At 36.6% G+C, this 14,257-nt stretch overlaps 1 protein-coding gene across 14 annotated transcripts in view; it reads left to right on the top strand.

The window, feature by feature from the left end:
• The window catches only part of MLLT10 (MLLT10 histone lysine methyltransferase DOT1L cofactor), a 240,939-nt gene that overhangs the window by 139,739 nt on the left and 86,943 nt on the right, over positions 1 to 14,257 (top strand). For all 14 annotated transcript variants that reach the window (XM_081133058.1, XM_081133059.1, XM_081133056.1 and 11 more), the window contains one exon: positions 13,038 to 13,133. In XM_081133058.1, the coding sequence (XP_080989184.1) occupies positions 13,038 to 13,133 (96 nt within the window). The remainder of the gene's footprint in view (positions 1 to 13,037; positions 13,134 to 14,257) is intronic.

Below are 14,257 nucleotides of genomic sequence, written 5' to 3'. Positions count from 1 at the left end.
GTAAGGGAATAGGAATGATAAGCATGAATACAGATTGGGGTCATTTATGGCAATTCCATAAGAGGAGTTTGTATTTAATAATGGTACGAGGAAGATTATTCACCTAGTGTGTTGTATGAGGTGACAGAACTTTGGAACTACTGTGATGACTGATAGTTTTGTTTATAGCATTTATCTAAGTTTTATATACTTTCTTCATTATAACAATGGAATTTCTTCTTAAGTCTTATTTGACTTCATAAGTTTTATTCACCTTTGTACTGTCAGTGTTTATGTGCCAAATAAATAATATTTTTACTTAATGAGTGATTGAAATAAGGAGACCAGTTTGAGAATGATCGTAATGATGGTGACTATAATGACAGCAAAGCAACAATAATGTGCAGTTTTTACTACATGTTAGAACATTGTGCCAAGTACTTTACATGTAATAATTCGTATAATTCCCAACAACAGACTTTTGAGATAGGGACTAATATTACTATTATTTTTTTTTACAGAAGTGAAAACTATGGTATAGAAGTTTAACACCTTGATATAGTTAGTAAAGTAGAACTGCATAAGAACCCACATAGTCTGGCTCCCAAGTCTATACTCTTGACCACTTAAGTTAGCCTGAATCAGATTAAAAGTAATGAAGTCTAAACTGAGCTTAATGGCTACAGGAATGGAAGGGTATGGGGAATGATATTCAAGGTGCTGAAGGAATAAAATCTATATGATCTAGGGTCTGATTGGGAGTGGCAGGTCAAGGGAAAAGGTGTATTGTAGGTGATGGATGGCTATAGGCTGTCTTAACTGAGGATGTGGTACCATAAGTACAGGTAGGGACTTGAGGAAAAGCTGATTTGTGTGCATTATAAAAAGGAGGAACTGATTAATTTGATTTTAGTCACAATAAAATTTAAGGTATGGTGGAATGGGAAACATTTAAAGGCAGTTGAAAATGAGTCTAGAATTTGAGATAGGTCAGACTAGATGTATATTTGATCCAAATAAATTAAATTACTCATATTTTAAAAGCTTGTAAAGTGAGGAGATCAGGTTTATAGTGAAGAAGATATCAGAAGAGTTGTCAGATAGACTTAAGTGATGTGGCTTTGCTTGGACTAGGATATTTGCATATTAGATACAATGTTTGAATCATATTCTACCCCTTGCCTCTAACAAGTTTTGGGTTTGTTTGTTTTTTTAAACATTATTCTGTTTGCTCTAATTATTCTCTCAAATATTGGTCCTCTTTAGTCTTCATTTTTCTCTTTTCTTTCTTCCATCTCAGTTCAAATTCAGCACTTAGTTTTGGCTTTATAATGAAGTTAAACTTCCTTTGTCTTGTATGAATCACACTGTATCTCTTGCTTTGGATATCTTTTACATGGTTTTCTTATTTTTTCACTTTATATTACTAGTTGTCATCAGTATATGTCTTATTGCCAGGCTCTATTATGTCTCAGAGCTTAACCCTATCTTTTGTACTTTACTGTTCTTCCCATGATGTCTAATATGGTTTCTTGAATACAGTGAAACCATGTGAAATTCTTGCTTCTTTTATTTTTACAAACTCGGAGTTTTAAGTGTGGGGATAAGGGAATAAAGGTAGTATTGTTGACAACTTTTGAGTAATTAAGAATTGATTTTGGAGAAATTTTTATTTTAGTTGCATTGAACACAATGTAGTAGCTACATATACACTTATAGGTAGATAGGAATATGAAACTGGAGCACAAGATGTTAATGGAGTAAAAGGACTTTGCTGAAATCATGAAAAGGGATAATACCTGATGGGCTTTTATCCCTGAAGGAAGAAAAAGCTTTAGTATTAAATATTTAAAATAGATATACTTGTCAGAGAGAAGTTACAGTGAGAATTAATAATCAGTTATTATTAATTAGCTGATACAAAGACCAAGTAGAACGTCAAAGTGAATCACATAGAGCCTCTAATTGCCTAAAAAGTTCAATGAGATTCTCAGCCTCTTTTTTGTTTTCCAACTTTTTTTAACTCTTTTCTTTTTTCAAATAAGTTTTTGTTGATTTCAGAGAGAGGAAGGGAGAGGGAGAGAGAGATAGAAACATCAGTGATGAGAGTCATTGATCAGCTGCCTTATGCACACCCCCTACTGGGGATCAAGCCTGCAACCCGGGCATGTGCCCTGACTGGAAATTCAACTGTGACCTCTTGGTTCATGGATTATCGGCTCAACCACTGAGCCATGCTGGCCAGGCTTAGCCTTCTTTTTGATGCTGGGATTCTGAAGAGAGGGACTGGACATTGTAAATCCACTTACATATTTCTAAGAAACTACTTGCTGAGCAGGTCCCTGAATTTTATTGGGGGTTTTCAGCCAGCCCTGCTGGGAGAGGTGTGATAACATCAGTGTAAGAGCAGTTGAGACATGCTACTGACTTACTAACCAATAGTGAAAGTTTTGGAAATCAGATAGAGACACTTGTACTAAACTCTGGCATGCCTATTGGTGACAAATGGCAAAGGAATTTAGGTTTTCCTTGGGAAGCACTACAAACTTGTATTGGAGGCCTTGAAACATGCATATGAACTGATCTTCATCCGTGGGTATGAGTGATACGGCAAAGAAGTCTTTAGCAGTGTCCAAGACAACCAACTAAGTACCATCATTCTGTGTAATGGATTTAGTCTAACAGCGGTGGCTATAACAGCAATAACTAAACTCAGTTAACAATTCATTATATGCCTTCAGCTTCCGTTAATCTTTTGTCGCAGTCCTAGCAGGGCTTTTGTGTTGAGATGTTGCATTTCTTACTACCCCTGGTACTTTAAGTTCTTAATCAAGGTTGTGGTTTCCCTTTGTCCTCCTGTAATTCTGTTCTGTTTCTGTTGGACCACCAAAGAAAGGAAATTGATTTGGGGAGCAATTTGTATGTTCCATTAGCGTCTCCTGATTTGGAGAATACTCTTTGGCACTTACAGGATGGCTAATGACAAGTATACAACACAAGGGTTTACAAACCTATTCTGTAAAGAATCAGATAATAAGTATTTCAGTCTTTGCAGATCTCATACAGTCCCTGTCACGTATTCTTCCTTTTTTTAAAACAACTCTTTAAAAGATGTAAAGATCATTACTAGCTTGGGTGCTATAGTTTGCCAACTCCTGATATATCAATTCCTGCTATAATTTGAGATGTATAAATGGTAACAAAAGTACAGCTAGTTGCTGAAAGGCTCAGCTTACAAAGTGATGTTAACTTCCTTACCCCACTGTTAATCTCTGCTCTGCATACTGGTGCCTTTTACTTCCATGAGTCCAAGGAGAAGAGTGATCTGGGTATCTCTGTGTGACAGAGCCTTAAAAATTTGTCTCTCCTCTCTCCAAATTCCCCAGCATACTGGATGGGTGCATATGGCCATTGATTGATTCCTCCCTGGGGACAGGGAAACCTCATCCCCATCTCCATTTTTCTTCTTAAAGCAACTGAGGTTGCCTTAAAGGGTGAGGAGGTTGAAGAAGAGAGATTGTGGTGGGTACAGAGTGGCTCCATACCGTTAAATATACCTTTGTATTTACTTTCGATTTGGAAGGGCATGGTGGGTGCTTGTGGGTCAACCAAATAAATTTTCCTTGTTTTCAGCACTTACAATGCTCTATATTGTGATGTAGTCAAGGGTGAAACCAATTATTTCAGCCTTGGGAATCCCTTGACTCAGCAGCCAGCTGGCAAACTCTGGTTGACTGAATCTTGGTACACACAGCAGGGTCCTGTTTTGGAAAGCTCTCCTTAATCTGGGGCATCTGGTACCCCAGATTACTAAAATAGTGTCTCAAGTTTTCACCTAATTTCAGTAAGTGCTAGTTCCATAAGGGCTGGGAGAATTTTTCAGGGTGGCAGCGCCAATGATAAGAATTTACCTAGATTTCTCATTTGGCAGTGGGTCACCTTTATCACTCTGTAAATGCTCTGTTAGTTTTTTAAACCCAATCTGGGCATTAAGAGCCTAAATCCCAATCAAGGTCTCAACTATAATTTCCTGGGAGTTGATCTATCTTTGGGAATTCTCCCTAATAGAACTAAAGCTGCCTTACAACAACCAGGACCCACTGTAACAAAAGCTTTTACTGAGATCTTTTGCTGTCATCTGCAAGTGAATTTAAAGTTAGCAGGGTAGACTGCAGGAGGTGTTGAGCTCTAAGACAGCCTAGCTGTTGTTATTTTTCCTCACATGCTCTGCCCTACCTCCTCATCTCCCAAGCAAACCAGAGTTCTTAGGATTTGCTTGAGTTATGTTCATTGCCAGTTTCCCTCTTTTACGTTTAATATAAGTGAGTATCTCTGTAACCTCTCTGAAAAGATTGTAACCTTCTGTTCACTAAGGATGAATCCTAGTACTAGTTATTTCAGTGGGGTGGAACTGAAGCCAACTGCTGTATTGTTGGGGAGGTCCTATCTGGAGGAGGTTTAGCAATTACCGGAACATCATTTGGACACACCTCTTTGACTGTACAGTAACTCCTTATTTAACGTTTTCAGTAGGTTTTGTGACTTTAATCGAAACGATGTATAATGAAGTCACTTTTACCATAGGATAATTTGATACAGACAAGAGTGAAGTTCTTATGGCATCTCATCAGTGGTATAATGAAACCCGTTGAACTAAACCACATTATTCAAGGACCTGCTGTATTTCCCAACACTTAGCCTGCTACCACCTTCTCAGTTCCTTCTCATTGTCAGGCAATAAAGTGGAGGACCATTTACTGCCTGATTGACCAAAAGATACACTCACTATGTTTGCTAACCATTCCCATAGACATCCCTCAAACCCCATTAATTGGCCTGTGAGACTCTTATCTTTCATTTTGCAGAAAGCCATGCCATTAACAGCATCACATTCTCATCACCAAACTGTTAAGAACTATGAAAGATGTCTTTGATTTTACCATACATGTATGGTAACTAGTTACCATACATGTAACTAGACAGGAGAATTATGTGTTCCCCCGAGACCCAGTTCCCATAGGGTAATGCAGAGAGGGCTGGATGATATCTGCTCATAGAGTCTTTTGCATTGCAGTAGAGGAATCCTGAGCTTAGGGCACTTGAGTCTTTTGTAGTAGACATTAAGTGTGGCTGCCCGGCCAGGCGTGGCTCAGCGGTTGATCGCCTAGGACCCAGGCGTTGAGGGTTTGATTCCTAGTCAGGGCACATGCCTGGGTTGCGGGCTCGATCCCCAGTCAGGGGCATGCAGGATGCAGCCAATCAATGACTCTCTCATCATTGATGTTTCTATCTCTCTCTTTCCCTCTCCTTTCCTCTCTCTGAAATCAGCAAAGATATATTAAATTTTAAAAAAGTAAAAAAAAAAAGTGTGGCTACCCTTTGCTCTTAAGACATACTCTGACAGTCCAGAACAATGGGCAAGTCATTGCCTCACTTGAAAGACATGCAGAAATAGTAGAAACATACAGAATTGTCTCCCAACACATAACAATTCTCAAATTTTGTTTGATTTAATACAATATTAATTTTTTATTCACAATTAGGTCCAACACAGGTGTTCTTTTTTTGGTGGTTGTTTTGAGTACTGCTTTTGATCGTTTCCATGTTATTAAAAAAAAAAAGTCATCATTCCCCCAGTTTCTGCACTTAATTCATAATTGTCATTTTATTGTTTTGCTTTGCTCGGCTAAATTACTTGCCTGTTATAGGGTGAGGTACAAACATAGGATATCATTTCTTTAAAAAAATTTATTTTCAGTTACAGTTGACATACAATATTATATTAGTTTCAGGTGTACAACCCAGTGATGGGACATTTATATAACTTACGAAGTGATCACCCCAATAAATCTAGTACCAATCTGACACCATACATAGTTATTACAATATTGTTGAATATATTTCCTGTGCTGTTCTGTACACCCCTGTGACTATTCTATAATTACCAATTTGTACTTCTTTGTTTTTTCTCTCTGTATCTATGAATCTCTTTCTACTTTGTTAGTTTCAATTTGTACCTCTTAATCCATTCACCTTTTCCATCTCCACATCCCCTCCTCCCATCTGGCTACCGTCAAAATGTTCTCTGTATCTGTGAATGTCTTTCTGTTCTATTTGTTCATTTGTTTTTTTTTTTTAGATTCCACATGCAAGTGAATTCATACTGCATTTGTCTTTTTCTATTTAACTTATTTGACTCAACACAATGCCCTCTAGTTCCATCCATGTTGCAGATGGCAAGATTTAATTTTTTTTATGGCTGAGTCATATTCCATTTATATATGCACCACTTCTTTATTCATCTACTGAAGGACAGTTAGGTTACTTCCATATCTTGGCTATTGTAGATAATACTGCAGTGAACATATGCATGTATATGTCTTTTCAAATTAGTGTTTTGGGTTTATTGGGATAAATACTCAGAAATGGAATTGCTAGGTCCTTCTTTGTCTCTTGTTGTAGCCTTGTGCTTGATTAGCAGGCACCTTTTTTCCAGCCATGAATTAGGATCTCGAGCTCCTTCCACCTTGTAACTCAGCTTTCTTTTCAGTGTTGCTTCTATGGCCGCCATGCTCATTTGTAGTAGTACATGGAAGAGGAAGGAGCATGGACACTAAATAGTTGGGGCTGTTAAGAACCAGGCCTAGAGGTGACACATTATTTTTCTTTCAGATTGCATTTGGCTAGAATCCAATTAAATGGCCACATCTAACTTCAAAAGTGGGAAATGTCTAGTTATATTTTGAGTAAGAAAAAGAAATGGGTTTGGTTAACAGCTAGCTGACTGTCTATTTCACTTTAGTCCATTCTTTTCTTAAGCTATGTGTAATTATAAAAAATTTAAACAAGGCAGAGCATTTTTTAAAATGCAAGTTAATTTTTTAAAAACCCATTCCAGAATTCATCATCTAGAAATAGCCATTACTACTAAATAAACATTCCAGATGTTTTTCCTATACAGAAATAAAAAAGATGGTTTAGTAGGTAAAAATTATCTTGTTAAAATGATGTAACGCTGTAAGATTTTTAAAATATTAAGGTCAGATTTACTTGGCTATATAGAAGAAAAATAAAGTGAAGTAAAATAGATAACATTGTTGAGCTTCAAGTAAAATTTCCTTACCACAAGAGATATTTCCTTAAATACACCTTTAAATTAAATAATAGAGATTATAAAACAAACAAAAAACATTGAGAGGTAAGACTGTGTTTTCAGTTTAGATGCTCTTAGCTATAACAGAATATTCCTAAAGCAATAGACCTTTTCTACTCTTTTGAATAAGAAGTTCAGAGGCTAAGTTTTTAAATCCTGATTAAGTTAACAATAGCCAATTCAACCATGGTTGGGCATTGTTTTTTTCATGGCTCTCTTAGCTTTTCTAGATATGGTTGCCAGGTCACTGTAGTTGTTCTAAGGGTTATAGCCTAACACTTAAGCATCTAAGAGCAGGAAGGGAGTACCTTTTTAAAAGAAAGAACAGAAAATTTTCCTTTCTGTTTTACTATCCTGACCTAAATCTATCCCAGACCTCAAGCAGTCAGTGGCTAAGGAGAATAGATTTATTTTAACTGAGTTAGGTACACTCATTTCACCTCTGGGCTGGAGTATGGGGCCACTTTTATGAGATTATCAGAGGGTAATTAGCTAAAGAAAACCAGGGACTTTGTCTACAAGGAAGGGACTTGTGTGTAATTACTGTTTGGTGGCAAATTATTATGTTTTGTTTTAACTACATGCCTCAAAATCTATATTGAGCTCTGCTATGAAAGACTAATAGCATCTTCATGCTCCTCTAGTTCCCTGCTATCTGATTTGTTTGTTTTTAAAGACATTTGCTTTCTGCTTTTCAGGTTTGTGACATTATCTTTTGTAAACATAATCCTCAGAATCAGTTAGGTATTTGTTCTGCATTTAACTCAAATTTGTTAAATGGTCACTGTCACTAGTAGTCCTTTTACCACATCTTTTCCAGTAAGTTCTTTATATCATCTCTTAAATTGGCTTAGTTTTATTGTCAAATAACTTTTTTCAAGAATAAGTTCTTAGGAGCTGTATCCTCTGAGTGTTTTCATAATAGAAAGTGTTTCCTTCTTGCCTTAATGTTCAAACTATGTCTCAGGTGTATATAATATCATTGGGTCACACTGTTTTCCTCCTAAGAAATTAAACAATGGGCCTGGAATATTGCTGTGGAGAGGACTAAAGTCAGTCTCTCCTCCCCACTTACACACATATTTTCCCTTTTGCATTCTCTATTAAATTTAACTCCAGTGAGTCTTGTTGTAAAACATAACAGAATTTTTCAGAATGCATTTTTTTTCAATTTTTGTTTTGTGGCCTTTTACAAAAGTTTGAATACATCTTCTGCTCCCCCCACCCCCCCATTCATTAAATTCGCTACTTAGGGACACAAGTTATACTTATGTTAGATTATCCTTTTTTTGGTTTCACTTTTTTAAAAAAATCCTCACTTGAGGATATGTTTTTTATTGATTGAAGAAAGAGAGAGGGAAGGAGAGAGGAAGAGAGATAAACATCGATCAGTTGCCTCCCATACTGCGTCCTGACCCGGGATTGAACCCGCAACCTAGGTATGTGTCCTGACTGGGAATCAAACTCTCAACCTTTTTGGTTACTGGATGACCCTCCAACTAACTGAGCCAACCTGGCCAGGGCTTATCTTTGTTTTTGGTACTTCCTCTCTGTTTTGATGTCTGCTGTTTTTTTCATTTGTATCACTGTAATTATTTCATGCCTTTCTTTTAGCAATATATATTTTTTTAACAATATATATTCTTTTCCTTGCTGTTTCTGTTTTATTTCCTAATTCTGTTTTAGCTTGTAAATTACTTCAGTTTTGTGTATCTCAAGGGGTTTTTGTTGTTGTTTTTTACCCTTCTTTGGTTATCATCTTGTTCTTGAGCTTTGTTTGAACTTATGTTAGACTTAAGTTTCATTTAAGTTTTGAGAAATATCTTTATGCTGTTATATTTACTCTTAGGTTGAGACTTTTTTTTTAATCCTCACCTGAGGATATTTTTTCCCCATTGCTTTTTCAGAGAGAGTGGAAGGGAGAGAGAGAGAGAGAGAAAGAGACACACACATCGATGTGAAAGAGACATCGATTGGTTGCCTCCTGCACGTGCCCTGACCAGGGCCAGGGATCGAGCCTGCAACCTAGGTACATGCCCTTGGCCAGAATTCAACCTGGGACCCTTCAGTCCATAGGCTGATGCTCTAACCACTGAGCCAAACCAGCTAGGGCTAGGTTGAGATTTTTGTTTATTTTATGTATGTTACACTTTTTATATTGTTTGTTTTGGAGGTGTAGTCTCTTTGCCATGCAATTTTTTGTCATCTTGTTCACGCTTGGGAGGCTCTTTTTAGACGTTTACTGTACTATAATTTAGGTGATTTCTTGAATAAACCTGTGAGAGGAAGGAAGAAACTTTCCTCTGCCCTCAAGGTTCTTTTGGCTAGTCAAATAATTAAATAGATATGAGACATTAACAAGAGAAAATAACCAAGTTTAATACATATGTATCTGTGGGAACCACTTATACATGTGAGAATATGGACCCCACATGACTGAGAGGTTCAGAGATTGAGAGGGAAAATGGGTATATTAGACATTCTGAGCCAGGGATGAGGTAAGGTGCCTTGGGGTCTTCAGCGGTTCATTGCAGGATGGTAAGAAGAGCAGATGTTTAATAAATAGTTTACCTTGCACTTTACATAGGTCAAAAGAGGTTATCTCTGATAATCTTCTATTAAGGGGACAAGGCTCCTAATTCAGGTTTTACTAGGTAGTTAAGGGAAGGGCAAAAGTTTCTCTTGAGCAAGAGATTAAAGTTGCCTTTAGCTCAAAACAGTCCTTATGCCATAGGCACATCTTGGGGTGACTTATTCTGAATCCCCACACCTGCCTTTTCCCTTTCTGATTTTTGACTTTAGAAAAAATAGAAGTCTTTCCTTTTTTTTAAAGTTAGATACAGACTTTTAAAATATTTTCTCCTAGCTTCTTAGATTATTTTAATTGTTATTTAACCCTTTAATCCTTCTGGATTTTATTTGTATAAGATACTTTTATTCAAATTACTAACCAGTTTTCCTAGTACCATTATTAAATAATTTTAGTCTTTCCCTGCTGGTTTGGAATCCTTCCTTATCATATACTAAATATTTATATGTAATTGAGTCTTTTCCTGGAACTTCCTTTTGTTTTATGTCTTTAGTGAATGTCATAGACTGTTTTGATTGATATTTTACAGGCCAATAAAATGAATGTAATTTATTCACAGTTTGTTTCCCTGAACATTTGCAATCCTCATTTCAGGATACATTTCTCTTTTTTTATTTGCTAATCCTTACCTGAGGATATTTTCTCCATTGATTTCTAGAGAGAACGGAAGGGGGGGAGGAGGGAGGAGAGAGAGAGGAATATCGATGTGAGAGAGACACACAGATTGGTTGTCTCCTGCATGTACCCCGACCAGGGGCAGGGAAAAAATGTAATACAGGTATGTGCCTTGACTGGGAATCGAACCTGAGACCCTTTGGTGCTTGGGCCAGTGCTCTACCACTGAGCCACACTGGCTGGGACAGAATACATTTCTTGATGCATCACACAGGACCAGAGTTCTATAGTATTCCATGATGACTTACATATATTTACACTCTCACACATGTATATGTGCATACTTTTATATGCCTTTTATTCTCTTATGCTTTTCAGGTTTTTAGAGTTTGTTTACCTTGTTGTCATTCAGGGTCATTCACTATTAAATTATCCCAGCTCTTGTATCTTTTCAGAATAAGACCCAGTATGGGAGGTAGAACATGCAGAAAAGTAGAAAAGTTTCCTTTATTATCTGTATAGAGGAAAAAATATTGATATAGAACTTACAGACCAGGGTCATTTGAATCTCATTTATACATTAGATTATATAATTATATTTATTTGGTGTATTAAAAAAAAAACCCCAACAAAACCTAATGTATGTTACTTTTAATTTGTACTTTCTTTAACTTTCATGTGAATTCTAGTCTTGTTTTGCTTACCTACTGTTGCTTGATAAACCACCCCACAATTTGTAGTGACTTGAGGCAGGGCTTAACAGGAACAATTAATTGTTTCCCCACATGGTATCAGCTGGGTTTATTCATGAGGCTACATTCAGCTGGTGGCTGGTTAGGTGGTTCAAGATCATCTTATTCACATGTGCTGGGCCTAGATGGTACTGGCTGTAGGCTGGGGTACCTCAGAATATAAGGCCTCATTCTCCACTTGGCCTATCAGGAGAGTGTGAACTGATTATTTACATGGTGGCTGGGACCCAAGGGGGCAATTGTGGAAGCCATGCAAGACTTCTTAAGCTCTAGGCTCCTGAACCTGGCACAGCATCGCTCCTGCTACATCCTCTTGGCTAAAGCAAGTCACAAGGCTAGCTCATGTTCATGGGAGTGGAGAAGAGGAGAGGACATTTTATGATGGGAGGAGCAGTGGCATCCTAGTAGAAAGAAATGGAGGCATGATTCCTTGGTGGTCGTTATTATGACTTGTCACAATTAAAAATAACTTTAGAGTAAGAAAGCTTCCTTAAAAAGACAGAATAAAAACTGCTTGTGGTGTCTTACATTCTCTGTTGCTAAAGTATTAACATTATAGTCAAGAAATGTCTTATGTAATTACATCAGAAATTAAAGGCAAAAAGTGACAGTACTTGGGTATTAAGATAAAACATTTATCTTTATTTTTATGCTTTTTGTTTTGTTGGTATTTAATCTCTTTCAGGACAGAGATCCAGTGATATTAATCTTTCATGCCTTGAACAGATTAAGTTCTCTGAATGGTTAATTTTAAGTACTGTGAGAAATAAGTTGAATTAACTCTTTAAATAGTAGTAAATTTCACTCCCAATACTGATTCTTACCTACTGATTCAAACTATTGAGAACAGTTTGTTTAAAATTGTCTGACATTAAATAAAGTTGGGCTCTTGCCATGGCCAGTGTGGCTCACTTGGTTGGAGTGTCATCCCGTACACCAGAAGGTAGCGGGTTCAGTTCCCTTTCAAGGCACATGTATCTTTCTCACATCGATGTTTCTTTCTCTCCCTTCCTCCCTCTCTAAAATTAAAAAATAAATAAAGTTGGACTCCTAATATGTAATTAATTTATTATTTATTTGAATTTCTTCTTAAATTCAGTTAATGTATTAGGACTTCAAAGTAAAGCAGGAAACCATAACTTTAAATTATATTTGTTAATGATAACTAAATAATCCATTTTCTGAATAAGCCTAGGAGAATTTTTTGTCCTGGTTTCTAGTTTGTGGGCCATAGAATTTAACGCATGTTGATGGAGAATCTGACACTATTCTGATGTGAAAATGCATGTTAAAGTGCTATGTAAATTTTAAAGTTCTATTTATAAAAGGTACGCAAAGTATTTTGTGTATTTAATGAGAAACAAACATACAGTTTGCCAGATATGAATGTAGCAAATAATTATAGACTTCAGTTGTTTATATATTATTTTATGTTGTTCAAGAAGGAAGCTGAACCCTGGCCGACCTGGCTCAGTGGTTAGAGCATCAGCCCTCATACTGAAGGTCTCGGGTTCGATTTTGGGTCAAGGGCATGTACCTCGGTTGCAGGCTCGATCCCCAGGCCCTGTCAGGGCAGGTGCTGAAGGCAGCCAATAGATGTGTCTCTCTCACTGTCTCTCCCCCTCCCTTCTACTCTCTCGAAAAATCAATGGAAAAAATACTTTTGGGTGAGGATTAACAACAAAAAAAGGAAGCTGAAATCATTTTAAATAACATATATTAGTATTGTATTTCAATATATAGTAATGCTGTGATGTAAATATATTACTAGTATTGTTTATATATGAAATAGTATGATTATGATTAGAAGTGATTTTATACTTTTTTTTTAGACAAGTATGTTAACATTTCAAATTACTAAACAATTATTTTTAAAAATCTCATCGTGTGTGTGTATGTGTGTGTATGTTATTAGTTAAATTGGATTTTACTTCTATTCATTTTTTAGAAATACAAAGAAAAGGACAAACACAAGCAAAAACACAAGAAGCAACCAGAACCATCACCTGCATTGGTTCCTTCCTTGACTGTTACTACAGAAAAAGTACGTTTTAAATGCCGTATTTTGTTTCATATAATAATCAATTATGTGCTAACTTACCTTTTAGAAGTATTTTCATTCCCAGTGTTCTTTCTAACTTTTCCAATCTCTCTAACCCTACATCAAACACTTTGACATTTCCATTTCTTAGTCCTTAATCTACCTTTTGTTTATATCATGCTTGGTTCTGAAGAATGTTAAATAAAGGTAACCAATGAGAAAAAACATTAAGGTTAGAATTTGGGCTCTGGAGTGGGCTTCATTCACCTGTGATTTTGAATTCTGGCTTTAGCACTTAACGAGCTCTAAGGACACGTTAATTAACTTCTTTGTAGCTCAATTTCATCATCCATAAAGTGAGGGAAATAACTATTGGAATTGAATGAGATAATATATGTAAAGCAATTAGAAAAATGTCTGGTTCATAGTAAGTATTACTTCGTAAATGTTAAATGTTACTAAGATTATTATCACATGGTTAATATGAAAACAAATGAATACAGGGACAGGTGGCTGGGACAGAGTAAGCAGGGGTTGGGGGTCAGAGTATAGTAGGATATGAGGCCAGATGAGGGGCCAAACATGTAGGGCTGTGGAAGGACTTTGTTTTTTAGGTTGAGTGAAAAGTGAGTCATTGGAGGTTCTGAACCCAGATGTAACACTGTCTGACTTAGGTTCTTTAAGGACCTCTGGCTGCTTCATTGTAGATAGACTATAGAGAATCAAGAATGACAGCAGGAAGGTCATTAGGAGGCTATTGAAACAATCCAGAGAGAGATGGGGGTAACATGGAGGGTGGTTAAGAGGTGATTAGACTCTGAATGAATACATTTTAATGGTTTTATTTATTTATTTATTTTTGGTAGACAAAGATCTTTATACTTATTTATTTTTAATTTATCTTCATTATTGAAAGTATTACAGATGTCCCCTTTTTTTCCCCATTGACCCCCTCCACTCCACATCTGCCCCACCCCGAGGCCTTCCCCATACCATTGTCAGTGTCCGTAGGTTATGCATATAAGCATATAAGTTCTTTGATTAATCTGTTCCCGCTCACTCCCTCACCCCCACCTTCCCTCTGAGATTCCTCAGTCTGTTCCATGCTTCTCTGTCTCTGGATCTAT

The sequence above is a fragment of the Miniopterus schreibersii genome (genome assembly GCF_964146895.1).
Source record: "Miniopterus schreibersii genome assembly, chromosome: 1".
NCBI lineage: Eukaryota > Metazoa > Chordata > Mammalia > Chiroptera > Miniopteridae > Miniopterus > Miniopterus schreibersii.
The sequence above is the reverse complement of the archived record's forward strand: the minus strand, read 5'-3'. Positions and strand labels throughout refer to the sequence as shown.